At 29.3% G+C, this 16,982-nt stretch overlaps 1 protein-coding gene and 2 long non-coding RNA genes across 7 annotated transcripts; 2 read left to right on the forward strand and 1 right to left on the reverse strand.

The window, feature by feature from the left end:
- Positions 1–745: 745 nt before the first annotated feature.
- On the forward strand, positions 746–1,299 carry LOC143194040 (uncharacterized). 2 transcript variants are annotated; one of them, XR_013005163.1, is made up of 2 exons: positions 746–799; positions 894–1,299. It is a non-coding gene; the product is annotated as an uncharacterized LOC143194040 (long non-coding RNA). The 2 variants fall into 2 exon arrangements; XR_013005164.1 differs by having other exon boundaries at positions 749–799; positions 879–1,299.
- Positions 1,300–2,361: 1,062 nt separating this feature from the next.
- LOC143194039 (uncharacterized) lies at positions 2,362–2,713 on the reverse strand. Its single transcript, XR_013005162.1, has 2 exons — positions 2,573–2,713; positions 2,362–2,510 (listed from the first exon to the last, which is right to left on the reverse strand). It is a non-coding gene; the product is annotated as an uncharacterized LOC143194039 (long non-coding RNA).
- A 3,576-nt stretch (positions 2,714–6,289) lies between these two features.
- On the forward strand, positions 6,290–16,567 carry LOC143193984 (arylsulfatase B). 4 transcript variants are annotated; one of them, XM_076400500.1, is made up of 10 exons: positions 6,350–10,521; positions 10,575–10,705; positions 11,098–11,257; positions 12,832–13,064; positions 14,805–15,072; positions 15,129–15,286; positions 15,594–15,729; positions 15,782–15,937; positions 16,038–16,265; positions 16,316–16,567. In XM_076400500.1, the coding sequence occupies exons 2-10, from the start codon at positions 10,649–10,651 to the stop codon at positions 16,534–16,536; spliced, it is 1,617 nt and encodes a 538-aa protein (XP_076256615.1). In that variant the 5' UTR covers positions 6,350–10,521; positions 10,575–10,648; the 3' UTR covers positions 16,537–16,567. The 4 variants fall into 4 exon arrangements, with proteins under 4 accessions (XP_076256614.1, XP_076256615.1, XP_076256613.1 ...); XM_076400501.1 differs by having other exon boundaries at positions 9,449–10,521; positions 10,575–10,884; positions 10,949–11,257; XM_076400499.1 differs by lacking the exon at positions 10,575–10,705 and having other exon boundaries at positions 6,290–6,440.
- The last annotated feature ends 415 nt before the right edge of the window (positions 16,568–16,982 follow it).

A 16,982-nucleotide genomic window follows, 5' to 3' on the forward strand; every position in this document is an offset into this window, starting at 1 on the left:
TAAATTTATTAACAAGAGTTGAGCTGGAACAAACAAACAAAGTTAGAGCAATCAATGACACCTTAATGATCTAAATAATATTTCTCTGAAGGTAGAAGGGTGGAACAAACAAGTAAAAGAGAACACATTTTTATATAAAAGTATATTAAAATAAATTATTGTTTTGTAAAAATAATGGCATATTGACTGGAACTTCTTTCAACTGAAAAGTACAATCATCTATAGGTTTTATATATAATTAAAATATTGCCAGTACATGGATCAGTATATTTTTAAGTTATTTCATGCAGATATGTTTACTACATAGGGTGTTTATTAATATTTGAATTTATTAATTATATTATTTAACATCATTTAAATATAAATCATCTTTGAAGTAAACAGATCAATGAGCTAATCATTCTTACAAACTACAAAAATTTCAGCATTGTTTTTAGTTAATTAGATCTTCACGAAATAATAGTAAATGATCAATTTTATAAATATAATTAATATTTAATTATACATTTTTATTTCTTAAAAAGGACATTATATTACTGAATAAAGGAGTTATATATTTTTTAAAATTATTGTAAGTGTAATATATATTTATTAATGTGTATAGTTTAGTTGTATATATAATATTTTGTGGAAGGGCTCTAACAGTGTTTTTTTTTCAGACACCCGTCTCGAAAAATTATATTAATTATTAAGATTAATTTATAGTTAGATGACCAAACATATTTGTTGTCATCCAATTTATATATATACTCAGAAGAAATGTAACTGCATAACCTGCAAGTTATATTGCTGAATTTAGGTAATTTCTTATATTTAAGAATAACTTAAGTAAAAAAACTTCAATTAACTGATAATAATCCTTTTCTTACTTGTAATAGTGTGTATATTTTTAGAATGTTCGCGCTAGCTAGATCACTATTAACTGGAAGTAGAAATATATATCCCAAAATAATAAATTCAATAGCTGGTTTTCACGCAATAACTAGTCCAACTATCAGCCAGATATGCAAAAATACATTTTTAAAACCAATTACACCTGCTATTATACCAAATTGTGGTTTCAAAGTAGTTGGTAAAGTCCGACGACGTTGTAAAGATTGTTACTTTGTTCGTAGACAAGAGAGGATGTATGTTATATGTAGAACTCATCGAAGACATAAACAAATGTCAATGGTTAAGAGAGAAAAAAATACATGGATATTAACACACGCTACACAATCAAAGATTAGGCCATGGTAGCATCCAGATTTTTAATTGTTTATGAGAGATAAATTGATTTAATAAATAATTTAAAAGGTGGTTTATTTTTGTTGCCCTTCTACGTATAATAAATTATATTTTCTAAGCCGTGAATATATACATAATAGATATTAGAAATTTACAAAATGGATTCTTCCAGTAGTATAGATTATTTTGTCAAACTATACAAAAATAATTTTTATATAATAAATATTGTAAACCTGGCGATGTCAACCGCCGAGCAAAATATTGATGTTCTTTAAATATGTATATCCCAACCTGTTATAAATCATAATTATGAAGACAAAAAAAGGTAAACATAAACTCAGATACATCTGCAAAAAATGTAATGCAACTAATAGTGAGGCAAATGAAAATAAGACAGTATGTAAAAATTTATCAGGTGGTATTGATTGTCTTTTTGAAGAACTTTGAAATGTATACAACATTATTATTTTTATAATGAAATATATAACATCGTGCAGTTTCACTTTTTGCTTTGTATACTTATATAAAATACTAATATAAGTTCTATATACTCTTAATATTATCATTAAACATTTTCTTTGTGAATGTTGTTATAAATTAGGTAAACATAATTTTTCAGGATAAAAGCAGATATTCATAATTAGAATATGAATAGAGAGCAAGATTATATTTTGTAGTATTACCTAAAATATTATATTATTTATTTAGTTTTCAGAAGAGTGAAATACAAAATTAACTATACTATGTTGGTATATATATGCCGGCTTGGTTGGCGCAGTGGTTGTTGGAAGGCGACAGGACGGTCCACCTACTGTTGCGATAGTCGCGGGTTCGAATCCCGCGGCATGATAGTAAATTTATATTTGTTGTTTAACATTTATGATTGTCCTTGATTGGCGAAAGTGCAAAATCCGATAAGGAAAATAATCCCAGTCACTCCAGTAACCAGGCTGGGTAATACCGGATGTCTTCCGGGATAATTTTTAAGTTGGTCAGTAGGCTTAATGCCGAGGACCGTGGGTAGGACCCCACGTTAAACTGTAGATCGATTCCAGATAAAAAAAAAACCCTCGTTAATAAAAGAAGACTTTTAAAGGAACAAAAAATATTGAAAATATTCAAAAAAACAAAAAATATTGATATATAAATTTATTAAAATATAATGTATGTATTATTAAAACAATTAATAAACGCTTTTGAATTACAAGATTTAATTAGTTATCTGTGGGTAGTTAATCAACACACTGCTGGTAACACTTCTCAAACCCAGCAAAGCCATAATCCTAAAAATTAATTAATTAATTAATTTATTCTAGTGAACATAAAGAGTGAAATGTTAACTTACATGGTAAAGATTTCCAATAATTTTACCTCCGTCAGCGTCAAAGTGGCCAAGTAGTAAAACATTTGCTTTACTACCTTTGGGTTGCATGACTTTTAACATTTTATCGTCATCAATTCCAAAAATATAATCATAGATATAAAAATCATCTTCATCAATCTACAAGTAAGAACCAGTGTAAATTACTAAAATAATTGCTAATGTATTTTTAGTTCAGTTACAGTTTTTGTTAATTTTGTAGCTATCAATTATCACCAAATATGGATATGTCTATTTGGTAAAAAAATATGTGGTCTTTAAACAGAAAAAACTATTTGTAAATGTTTTTTTTCTTTATTTCATTTGATTTCATAAGCTATCAATAAACAAAACAACCTTAAGAAACTCGGTCTTTCACTTCCAGGTCGAGTTCACCCTCGGCTAAGTTTATAGAGCGGCGTAAATTTTCTATTGATAAGATTTTATACTATATTTCCGAAACAAGCAGAATTACATTATGTAGAAATAATGTCGCGGTTACATTTGGATATGACTTTTTCTAAGACAAAAGAGATCATTTGTGTGATATTGTTAATTCATATTTCCAGTTTAACGTAAATTAATTTTTAATTCAATATAAAATTATTATATAATAATTATGACTGTATAATTATTTATTACAGAAACATGATGGAAAAGTTATGGAATTACATGGTCGATTGCCAACACAAATAATTATAACATACAAAAAACGTGATAGTGTTATTTGGCTGACTTGACGTTTAACTGCAGGATTAAAACGTTTTAGCGTATGTTACAGTCACAATGCATTTTAGTTTATTCAATATTTCAATTTATCACTTAACCTTTAGATATTGTTTTCGTGTTTACTTACATACTAATAACATAAGTTGGAAAACATACGTAATTACAATTAAAACTTATTAAAAAAGTAGACTACTTTCTTTAAGTTAATGTATATTTTATAAATATATATTCAAAAAGTTTTTTTTCACAATAATTTAAAATCTCATAAAAAAAATGTATATCATTCATGAAAAACAAGAAATCTTACATGAGTGTGGCTATTAAAAAAAAATAAGAGGGAAGTATATTATATAAAAAATTAATTTAGAACTGTAGGTTCCGGTTCATTTTCCTTATTAATAAAATTTATTTTTGTAATTAGATTTCAAATCAATACAATAATATTACGAAGGTTTTCCGCCATATATCTCCCAAATATTCTAAATTTTTAATTTGAATCATTCAAGGTTTTCAATCAAAACCCTTTTACTTATAAAAGAATTATTATTGCGCGAATTGTCAAATGAACTACTAAAGCCATTCTAATACCAACGTATTTCAAACAGATATGGAGGTCATTACACTTACGCATAAGTTAGATTAAATTTATTTGGAAACGCTCATCATAAGTCATAATAAAAATAACAGTAAATTAAAAAAGTTTCAATTTATTATATTGCGGAACCAACAATATCAATTAACCTTGCCCACATTGGCATATCAATAAGTATCAGGGTGTTAAAAACGTTATTTCAGCGGATCTCATGTAAATCGTCTCAATATATTTCAGCCGATGTTATAAGTGTTTATATTGACATTGCTCTAATGGCTTCAGGTTTCAGGCATCACTGAAAACTGTTGCAGCTTCATTAGGGATGGTTATGGCGAAGCATACGTCAAATAACACGAGCTAGCATCATCTGATTTATTCCCAAGTTCACAAAATCTGTATATTGTTAACTTTCACGAATATTGTTAATTTAAGTTAGCGCCTAGTTCAAATTGTATTCCTCATCATCGTGAAGTTGCCATAAAGATTATATAATATAAATATAAACTTGTTTAAAATATTCTTATTGTATATAAATAAAAATAAGGGAAAAACCTAAATTACTTTCTTATCAACACATGCTTATTATCTTACTTGTTTATTATGTTTATTGACAAAGAAGAAATCATTTGATATTTGATATTTGAAGAAAGATCATTTGATAAAATTAAAATTATGATAGATAAATAAAATGTATATTAGTAATTAGTTTTTTAATCAGGTACTGCAATTTTTTTTTATAAACAATTGATAAAACATTTGAATAAATAGAGTCTGCGGTTATCAAATACTATTAAAATCGTACAGTTGAATGATATTCAGGAAAGTAAGTACACATTGCACCTATTTCGATTAATAAAAATAAACCATCTGTGAAAATACTTAGTCATGTTACTGGATTTAAATCGAGGGTGACTTAGTATTTTAGTAATAATAGGTAATTTGTCATAGTCTTCGACTAGGTATAAATAAACAAAAAATGACATAATTACGTAACTATCTTCTTAGAATTTCGGTGAAAATTACATGTATAAAGGATATAGGGCAAAAAACACTATTCGATTTTTTATTTGTATATTGAGTATATGAATAAGTCACCCCCGTGTTTAACATTTAAATTGTAAAATATAAATTGGAAGGAACAATTTTCCGCCAACATTCAAGATGTAATTTCATTCCGTAATTGTAAAAACTATAAGTGGAATGGTTTTATCCATTCCAATCACTTCTGAGGAGGAATATTTGTCGGGCGATATCCTGTTATTAAAAGGTAAACCCTACAATATCTGACAATATCATTAAATAATTTCTGTATTCAAACACCTTCACACAAAGCAATTTTCAACCTTAAAAATTAATATCCAAATAAATTAACAAATATATGCCGGCTTGGTTGGCGCAGTGGTAAAGGCGACAGGACGGTCCACCTACTGTTGCGATAGTCGCGGGTTCGAATCCTGCTTGGGCATGGTCATAAATTTATGTTTATGATTGTTTAATATTTATATATTATTATATTTATATAAACAAATATATGAAAATCATGTAATCTAAAACCATCAAAATACAAATTGCATTAATCGCTAATTGATTGCAAGGCTAATGATAAACAATTCGTATATTCTGAAAATAAAATAGATAATTTCAGCCATTTAAGCACGTCGATTTGCAACAGTAAATTTGGATTCTTAATTGTTTAAACATTACTCATGGAAAATGTTTCGAATTTTAATCAACATTTTAACAGCTCGTAACAAACATTAACCAACTTTATTGATAGATCATATAAAATATTATATAACTTTCTTTATGGAATTTCACAATTTAACTATCACTGCTTCAAAGATAACATATTAGAACTATGAAACTATAATGTAATAAATCATATTATTTCATCATTAAACATGTTAAAAATAACAACAAAACAATCCACAAAAATTAACCCATCCTTGTCAATATTTCTACAACGTAACATATTTGGTCCCTAATTACATAGTAAAACATAAATAAACATAATAAATGGACTATATTGGAATATTAAGTGCCACAGCGTCAACAAGATGAAGAATTTTTTTATTTAAATTAACTTAAAAATTAAGTAAAGTATATTTGACAGTTCAAGTAAAAAATAACGTAGTTAGTCATTCAGTTGTTTGTTTTGAAGTTGTCAAAAATTTAATTTCATAAAAGTACACTCACTAGCTATAGAAACTTCACTTTACTCCATGTAACTGGTATATATAATTTATATACAATACCATTTCACAAAAATATCAAATTTAGAAAAGATCACACAAAGATTGTCTGGAATATATTGTTGAATTAAATGAAACTACTAGTATTATATCAAGAAATGAAAATATTTAAGTCTCCCTCCCACTATTGGCGCAAAACTTGACTGCTTTAAACAATATTTAATGAAGTGTCTAACCCAATTTGAAATTATTCACAATGAAGATTTTAACCTTACTACTCGGTGTTTTGACGGCGGTCTATTCAAAACCGAATTTTGTTATTATCGTCGGAGACGACATTGTAAGTACTAAAAACATTACATGATTATCTCTTTTTCCTTTTCCTAGAATTAATTTGTCTCGACCACAAATCATCTATTAATGCCGTGCTTTGATTTTATACATATACGTATAATATCAATCATACAAAAACAATGTTCAGTAAAAACGATATTATTTTCATTTATGCCGTTGTTTACCACAAGGAAAAGAAATGTAACTACTTTTCAACATTATCAGTGAATAAGTATCTTCTCTTTTTGTTATTACTATAGCAAAAAAACGGTAATTTTTTAAATACAATTTATAGCTAGTGTTTTTTTTTTAATTTGACAAAATTTATTTAAATTTTAATATTATTAGGTCACGATTGTCGTTGAAAGTTCTCGAGAAAGTAAAAAATAATGATAATAATATATATTGATTATAAAAATAAACTGCTTTGAAATTTAGTGTTTTCCTTCTTCAGTGATAGTCGATCAAATAATAAATATCGATTTGTATAAATATTAGAATGTTCTAATTTGAATTTTACTATAGTTAATTAATTAATCATTAGATCCAAATGATAAATAACATAGAAAGTTGAAAAGAAAGTAAAATATCAAATAAAAAATGCGATATATGGACAATACTGAAAATTGATTTAAATATAATTTATCACGAACAAAATTATGTCAAAAAGTGACATCAGTAAAATTCATTAAATTATTATTCATTTCATTCATTCAGTAAATTATGACAGATTTTCCTTCTATATAGATCCATCAAAACATATGCATATTAAAAAAACGATTTTTTATTCCCCATGAATCAGGATATAATAATTAGCAGAAAATTAGTTAGTTAACAAAAAAAGCTGTTACCATTAGTATAAGAGCAACGAACAAAAACTATTGTTTTCTTTTTTAATTTTTTTATATCCTTGTATGATTAAGTGACTATAAAAAAATCAATGCTATTTTATGCACGTGGATAAAATATCTTTATTCGAGTTTCACGTAAAAGAAGCCCGATATTTCTTTGATGTTTAACATCTAAAAGTATAAGAATTTTGATTATATAGTTCGCATACGACTATCAGCATATGGGTCAGTTCACCTTATGACAAATTAGCGACAATTATTTTTATTTATCTTTTAATGGCGCTTAATGATGTAGCTATGAGTAGTCTGAATTTTGATATTTTTTCTCAGTTCAGGATATCTGTTTGCTGAATGAAAGATAATTTCGATTTGGTCACGTGTGTTCCAAAATTACCGGATACTGGATATTTGACTTTGACTTTTCGATATTTGACAATTAATTATTACCGTAAGGTAGAGGGTACAATTAATCCTCGTTTAAAAAAAAATCAGTATTTGAGCTAACTCTAAACAAAACGCCTGAGTGTCTTTTATGTCTTCTTTAACCTCCAACAATATTACAAGCTATAAGTAAAAAATCATAATTTACTAGTGACAATGGCATACATTCCGGAAAATAAAGTAATTATCTCCAAAAGAAGGTCGAAATCTATTGATGGGTAAATTATTTTGCCCCATATGGGTGACATTAACACATTTTCATTTAATATAAGAATCATTTTCAAGAATGTATACGATGATTTTAAAATAACACATAAAACTCTAACAGATCAATTGAAAAATCCCCGGCCTACCATAGTAAAATACATTTTACATAAAATACATTTTTTACAAACATACAAACATTTTAGCATACATATAAATTTTTTTGACAAAATTATTTTTTTTTATTCAACATAAATCCCTTCAAGGGTTATACACTGATTATAGCGACCCTCCAACTTTTCGATACCATTTTTGTAGTACGATTTGTCCTTTGGTTCAAATTAGGAAATCTGAGAACAGGAAATAGTCGCTGGGGGTCAGATCTGGAGAATACGGTGGATGAGAAAGCAATTCGAAGCCCAATTCATGGATTTTTGCCATCGTTTTCACTAACTTGTGACACGGTGCATTGTCTTGGTGAAGTAGCACTTCTTTTTTCTTCAAATGCGGCCGTTTTTCGGTAATTTCGTCCTTCAAACGGTTCAATAACGCTATATATAACAATAGTAATAATAGTCAATGGCAATAGTCGCTGTTGACGGTCCTTCCTTTTTTCAATGAAAATGATTCCATGCGCATCCCAAAATACAGACGCCATAACCTTGCCAGCCGACTGTTGCGTTTTCCCACGCTTTGGAGAGGATTCATCGTGTGTCGTCTACTCGGATGACCGTCGATTGGACTCCGAAGTGAAATGATGGAGCCGTATTTCATCCACTGTCACATATCGACGCAAAAACTCGGGTTTATTACGCTTGATCATTTTCAAACACTGGTCCGAATCATCGACTCGTCGTTGTTTGTTTGTGTCACTTTGCACAGAGTTTTCTCATACCCAAATATTCGTGAATGATATGATATACACGTTCAGTTGATATCTTAAGAGTGTCTGCTATTTCATTCAATTTCAATTTACAGTCATTGAAAATAATTTTGTGGATTTTTTAAATGTTTCCGTCGGTAACAACCTCTATTGGGCGTCCACTGCGTTTACCGTCTTCGGTGCTCATTTCAACACGTCTAAACTTAGCATACCAATCCTTCATGGTTCAAAAAGTAATATTTTATCAACACGCTAAATTCCCTTTTAACTATTTTTTTCATAATAACAAAACTTGCTTCACTCAAAATGCTATAATTCACAAACTAATGATCCAACAGGTGTCAAATTTATACACATGTCAAATGGTTTAATTTTACATCAATTAATCTAGCAAGATCACAACGCACTATCTTAGACAATTCACGTATGACTGGTGGCCTCTGCAAGAGATAATTATAGCCCGTCCAAAAAACCTCTAATGCATGTCATCAAAATGTATGACGCCGTACACCGTAATGAGGTTAGAATTTTGATTTACGTTTGACGGTTTATAACCTCTAATTATTATCACCAATGTTTTGAAGAATTTTGCGGGCTTTTGGCAACATAGTACATTAGAATCTACCCCCCCCCCCCCATCGAATTTTATGTGCTGATTAGGTTACACGTTCCCATTCATAAGGCAGCATCTATCTCTTTTTAACTAGGAAAAAAATGAGAAGGAGAAATCAGCCCCGGGTTCACGTAGAATGTCTGTTCCGTTATAATCTTACCGGTTAACGTCTAGGTCAATATATCGATTGTCATCGTTATACACAGTCCTTTCAATTAAACAGCCAATGCACGTCATAGATGACTCGAATTTACAGCCAAACACAGTTTGTAAAAATGTAAAATTCGTTTTAAATTCAGAAGTTCAAAAGAGTTAGAATGCTATTTGATCTGGACGACCCTATTGTCAGATGTCTACAATATGATTAAAAATATTAGTGATAATAATTAAAGATTACATATCGGCAAACTTTGGAGACCCAAATTCTAAATTAATACGGCAATATTTCGACGTGCTAAAGCTTACGCAATATTTAAAAAGACAGAAGCAGATGTACCATACATGTAATATACATGTAACATATCAAATAGAAAATGTTATTATGAATAAATTTTCTGGAGATATTATATCTTGGAGATAATAGCTCATAAAGAACCAGAAAACTGCAACAGGCAAGTAATCATATAAATAAGTGGACTGAGATATATTGAATTCACTTATAACCAAACTGTTCATCTACAAATAAATATGCACTATTACACTATTATCCTATACATTAACAATGTTAAATACCTTGGTAAAACTTCAGAGAGAATATCAAAAAGAAAACAACTGGAATTAATATACAAAAGAAAATGCATTTGTTACTTGGAAGAAAATCTAAATTGCATAATAAGTTGGAAATTAGTTATGGGGGATGTTTTGCGAGAGGATCTAAGAAGTATTGTGGATGCACCCAGATACTACAGAAACAATTATTTACAACGAGACCTTCAGATTCCAATCATCATTGAGAAAATTAAGAGATTCACAACAAGACATTAGTAAAAACTCCACTCATCTAAACACCAAAGAGCTGTAACTCTAGGACAACACTGAACTAGTACGTAGGCTCAAGAAACCAACACATGTTTTCTTATGTAATGAAGACTAAATGGTAACAACACTGAAATGTGCTACTAATTTTTATTTTATTCGATAATTTTTTAGTTTCCTAGATACGTTAGTCGGCAATAACTAGTAAATATATATTAAGCCGGCTTGGTGGCGCAGTGGTAAAGGCGATGGGACGGTCCTCCTACTGTTGCGATAGCCGTGGGTTCGGATCCTGCTGGGGCATGGTCGTAAATTTATGTTTGTGATTGTTTCAAATCTGTGAATGTTCTAGGCAAGAGTGTAAAATCCGACAAGGAAAATGATCCCAGTCACGCCAGTAATCAGGCTGGGTAAGACCGGATGTCTTCTGGGATGATTTCTAAAGTTGGTCACTCGCCAGTCGGTAGGCTTAATGCTTAGGACCGTGGTTCGGAGCCCACGTTAAACTTTAGGCCCAGTCCAGACAAACCCATAGTTGGTAAAAGGAGACTTTAAAATATATTAAAAAAAAGAAAGAAAAGAAGAAAAGAATATATATATATAAATAAAAACGTTCACACGTGATATTATTTTATTTTAGCTATTCAATTTAATGAATTGTTATTGGGTAACGAGCGAATATGTTTTGAAATTCTAGGGCTGGAATGATTTTGGCTTCCACGGTTCAAATCAGATTCCCACACCAAATATCGACGCACTGGGTTACAATGGCGTGTTCCTTAACCATCTATATACTCAACCAACATGTACCCCGTCAAGAGCCGCACTGCTAACAGGAAGATATCCCATGAAAATGGGTAAGTCATATACCGAATTCCAGAAAAAATGTAACGCAAGAGTTAGAATTAAAAATTACTCCAAAAATATACGTTATTCAATACGTGTATATTTTCTATAAGTTTTTATGCTCGGTAAATAATTTGCTAGATACAAGCGGATATAATGATTTTTTGCTGCCCAGTTATTTTATTAATTTATTACTGGTGAATTTATTTTCTATACGGTTATAAGGACATTCCAAGTACATTAAAAACAAAACACCAGAAAGTTTTAATCAATATTAGAAGGTAAATTTTGCAATATTGTGTTAATTCTGATTAAAATTTCGATTCTTTTCTAATAAAAAAATTGTTTAGACGTTGCAAAGAATGACTGAAGTTCAGAGTGCCATCAGCACATAGTCAAGCAATTCACTTAAGATATTTTAAATCGGTTCCTTTTAAATCACCTACCAAACAAGCATCGTTAAGAAACTAAAACTATTTTTATTGAACCAACTGAAATGTATCGATTATATCAAAATTACTAATGTGGTCACGTTAAGTAACTAAACAATAGCATGGAATTGAACCATAAATTTACAAACCAGCAACAAAACAACTGATTTCATATTTTTTACTCCACACTTTTTTAGCAAAAGAGAAGTGAAGTTTTTAGACGCATGCCAATCACCAAACCAAAATGTACAAATGTTCCACAGCTTTTTAAATGTGGAAAAATTGTGACCGAATATAAGCTTCATTACGTCACCGGCGGTAAAAAATATAACATATTTATAAGCTACGATAAAGTTACAGATATTATAAATGGAAATGTATAAATACCAAAATCATTTGATCAAACATGATTGAAGGGTAATATATCAAAATATGGGTTTCTTGACCTCCAAAAAACAGTTTCAAAGCATGTTTAGTTCTTTTTTTTTTTTGATCGTGCTTTGAATTCGAACACAAAATTGCATAAACAATAATTTATTATTTAATCGAGAAATTAGATAATATAAATATTATATAATTTAAACAATCATGCAAAAACGAGGTATTAATGAAAATTATTACGTACATAATTCATAATATTTCATAAATTAATATAAACCAATTTCGTTTAAAAATGACCTTCAGACAATTGCATAGTCCTCAAGCCACAATTTGAGTGCTGCTACTAACAGTGGCATAATATCTTAAAATAAGCAAAAAAATCCCATATTTTCGTAAACATTTTATTTAATATCTGAGGTAATCCTATTCTATTTTTTTCTTTTTTTTTGGTCATCAACAGATTAATTCAATATTTCTTGCAGATCCCAAGTAAAATTCCAATTTCTTTTTTTTCCCAAAAGTTCAACAAACAGCTAAATTGTGAATCGTAAATATTTTTTGAAGCTTTTAAATTCCTGCTCAGAAACGCATTCCTGCTTGTCAGTGCAGTCATAATTTGTATTCAAGGTTGCGTTTTTTCATTAATCGAAAATCTCACCTATCAAAAGACATTTCTTTCGACAAAACTTTATTAAACAAAAACACGTCGATTTACTAATATATATTTGATAACTTTGAATTCTGTTAATTGTTCAACCATTATCAATATTTAGGCCTGCAAGGAACACCAATTAAGGCAGGAGAAGACAGACCATTGCCGAATGACATCGAAACGCTACCAATGAAACTAAAACAACTAGGATATAAGACTCATTTGGTTGGTAAATGGCATCTAAGTTCTGCAAGAAGGAAGGACCTTCCAACGGCAAGAGGATTCGACTCCCATTTTGGTTACTGGAACGGTTATATTGGTTATTTTGATCATTTTATTAGCCAAAACGTAAACGTGAGTATCATAAATTTATAGAGCAGTGTAAAGTAAAACTTCAATATTAATAGAGAAAATAATAACATTTCATACATAAGTAACATGCATACAATTAGCAACCCCTCCCACTCGAATTTTATTCATATTTCATATATTATTATTGAACATTATTCATATGTTATATTTTATAACGATCGCTTACAACTGCATATATTCCTAAAAATAAAAAACCAGATAAATTTCATTTAATATTTCTATGACAGCAATGCAAACTGTTGTATGGCAATTATGTATCTTACATTCTTTCATGCGAACTGTTACATTGCATATATCAGTTATATTAAAAAGTTTATAGAACAATTTAAAAAATAAGCTTGTATTAATTTACCAATACAAGCTACATTACAAAGTACATTTACATAGTAAAAATTTCTCAGACGTAAGGTGACAGATCAGGTGAATACTACGAATGTGGGGAAATTGAGATTTTTTTATAAAAAAATTTGGCATGATGAGACGCGTGTTATCATGCAACAAACGCCAACTATGTTCTATGTAATTCTAGTTCAATGCCATAAATACACCATAATAAATTGTTTAAAACACAAAAATTAAAAACATCAGTAACCAGTTATTAGATCAAAATAAAACTTATGTTAGCCTTTTGTTCAACATTCGTTCTTGCACCAATGCAACAAAGACGCTATCATTTATAAAATAATAAATCGTCTGATGATCATTAAATTTTGACAGAATATTAGTTAAGGATGTAATTATTTTTAAAAAGTCGTGTTTGCATCAATATTCATTTATACGTCATCATTCATCATACGTCAATAGATAACATATCAGGCTAATGTATCAATACCAAATCATAAATATAAATATTCTAAATTAGAAACCTATCTTATAGTTGCAATGAATATTTTTAATTATCTCGACTTTTTAATTTTTAACAAAACAACATGGAATTAAAAATGCATAATTTCTGTGAATTAAAACTAACGAAAAAAGAACAAATAGACATAAATAATAAAAAGTTGTTAGGTAAGAAAATTTCACTTTTATTGCAACAGTTACTTTTCAATTACCGAGCTTTTATCAAAATATTACTTTGTACTATCTTTTTATGTGTGGTATTTACCAAGAATTAAAAGAAACGCACCAACACGCCGTTGCAAAGGAATGTAGATTAAAGCTGCAGAATATTTGACATTTTTTATCAAAAATCAGTATTGCACTAGCTTCTGCTGTCATTTTACAAAAAAAGCATTATAATGGCAAAATGAAAAAATAATTTAGTTTTTTCCTTTTGTGTTTTTGAAAGTGTCATTTTAATTCTGTCACTTGTTGAACTTGAAAATGTGGACCATTCGATTCTTGCAAGCCCTTTTAAATCCAGCCATTAAGAGAGTTTTGCAAAGACCGAAACAAATAGTAATCGGACCAAGCAACATCCGAGCGAACCGCATATGCTTCAAAATCTCCGACATTTTTTTTTTTTCATTTTTTACTTAGTCTGAATGCACTCAATATTTCTCTTTTAAAACGTTTTTTTTTTTGATATTCTGAAAATTAACTTCGATAATCTCCGGTTTTGAATCGAAATAAAATTTTACTGACTAAAGGAATGACACTCTTACACGCTATAGTACGGACTTTTTCCATAAATTAAAAATTACTAGATAAGTGACTTTAAATCAATCTATTAGAAAAAAAATGTTTTCCCAAACTCCAATAATCTATTTATTTTGATAGAATGCCACACCACCATTATCCGGACTTGATTTGCACGACGACATAAAACCTCAGTGGCAATACCGAAACCAATATGTAACAGATATGTTTACCAAGAAGGCTTTAGAAGTTATAGATAAACATAACGTAAAGAAACCATTATTTCTCATGGTGGCACATCTAGCAGCCCATACTGGCGCAAACGGAACTGAGCTGGGTGTTCCGGATCTAAACTATACTAGAAGAACCTACTCACATATCACCAATCCTATGAGACAACGATTAGCAGGTAATTTGTATAAAAACAACAAGAACATACATTTCTAATGACCCGTTTATGGATAGATGTTGTGAACAGACTTGATAATTCAGTAGGACAAATCGTTAAGAAATTAAGCAATCGAGGTATGCTAGAGAACACAGTAATTTTATTTTTTTCTGATAACGGCGCACAAACAATTGGACTGTATCAAAATCATGGGTCCAATTATCCATTTAAAGGGGTAAGTTGCAAACTTCAAATATTTATATAAGAACTGTGAAATATTTTTGACTGATTTTTTTGAAAATTTAAAATTTATATAGCGAACGGTACTCCCTTTATTGTAAAATCCTCAAAATTAATTTACAGTTGAACTATGTATAAAGAAATAAATAACATAAATATAGTTATAGTCTTATAATACAGTTTTATAGTATTTTTTAAATTAATCTAATTAGTTATTCTTTCGTCCTAAAACGACATTCAGGTAATCAGGGAAACCAAGTAACATCAACAACGGTACCTCATTAATTAGAACATATTTTCAGCTTAAATTTACTTTGCTTGAAGGAGGTGTAAGAGGATCTGCTGTCCTGTATAGTCCGATGTTGTACAAGAAAGGATATGTTAACAATAATTTAATGCATCTCACAGACATTTACACTACATTTATCTGTCTAGCAGGTAAACTTCCCAAATAAATTTTATTATATATATTAAACTTTAAAATTTCCAGGGGGATCAGTTGACTATGATGTGGATGGTATTGACCAATGGCCTACAATATCATATGATTTTCCTACTCCACGCCATGAAGTTTTACTCAATATTGATGAATTAGAAGGTTATTCTGCTATCATAAGTAAGGGTGGAAGATACAAATTTCTAAATGGTAAGTAATTATATCATTAATAAATTACATCATAATAAAAACAACTTAATCAAATATGGTACTGCCTTGTCTTTTGCATAATATCTTATAATACTTTTAGGATCTTACCAAGCTGGCATATATGATGGAGCTTATGGAGAAACAGGTAGAAATGGAACCGTTCCTCCATATAATATTCAGGGTATAATTCGAAGCCCTGTTAACGAAGCTATTAAAAGTTTGTCTAAACAACAACCCTTAACCCCAAGTAGGATTATTCAAATAAGACAACAATTAGATATAAGTCATTGTAATGGTAAAACACGAACTAGGGATTCTCCATGTTTAAGTAAGTTATATTTCATAATTGAAATACCCATATTAAAAATTTTTTTTAAGGAGAATGTCTTTTTGACTTATGGGAAGATCCCTGTGAAACTGAAAATTTAAATACAACATTACCCTATGTCGTTAAATTATTGAAACAAAGGTTAAATAGTTATATTAATGAATTAGTACCTGAAAGAATGTATCCTGTTGATTTATCGTCAAACCCTAGGTTTTATAATAATACCTGGTGTACATGGTTAGATGATGGTCAGTGTTATAAAACTATGTAAATATTTATAATAAATAAAAATATAAAAACCACTTTGAAACAATTATTTACTGAAACAAAACACATATATGGGTGGTCAAATCGTTATTAATATAATATTACTTAAATAAGGTATCATTTGTTCTTATCAGTATTACCTGCCTAGATCTGCAATTGGATTGAATGCCATGTTTTAATAATGTTCTTAATCATCGAGGATCTGGTTTCGTTTCTCAATATGCAGACGTTCAATAGCAGTACTATCAACTCGCTATTCTCTATAATCTATCCCTCTTATCTAATATATGAGAAAATACAGCTTCAGCGATCAGTGAACGAAAAAAAAACAACCTTTAAAACAATGACAATAAAATAAAAATTAACAACCACCATAATCAAAATACCAAGACTAATAAATAACAATCCTTTAATCATTACTGATTTCTCTAATTTAGATCACTTATGAAG

This window comes from Rhynchophorus ferrugineus, unplaced genomic scaffold (genome assembly GCF_030347505.1).
Source record: "Rhynchophorus ferrugineus isolate W39M unplaced genomic scaffold, kcgeb_rfMv2 rfM3, whole genome shotgun sequence".
Taxonomy (NCBI): domain Eukaryota; kingdom Metazoa; phylum Arthropoda; class Insecta; order Coleoptera; family Curculionidae; genus Rhynchophorus; species Rhynchophorus ferrugineus.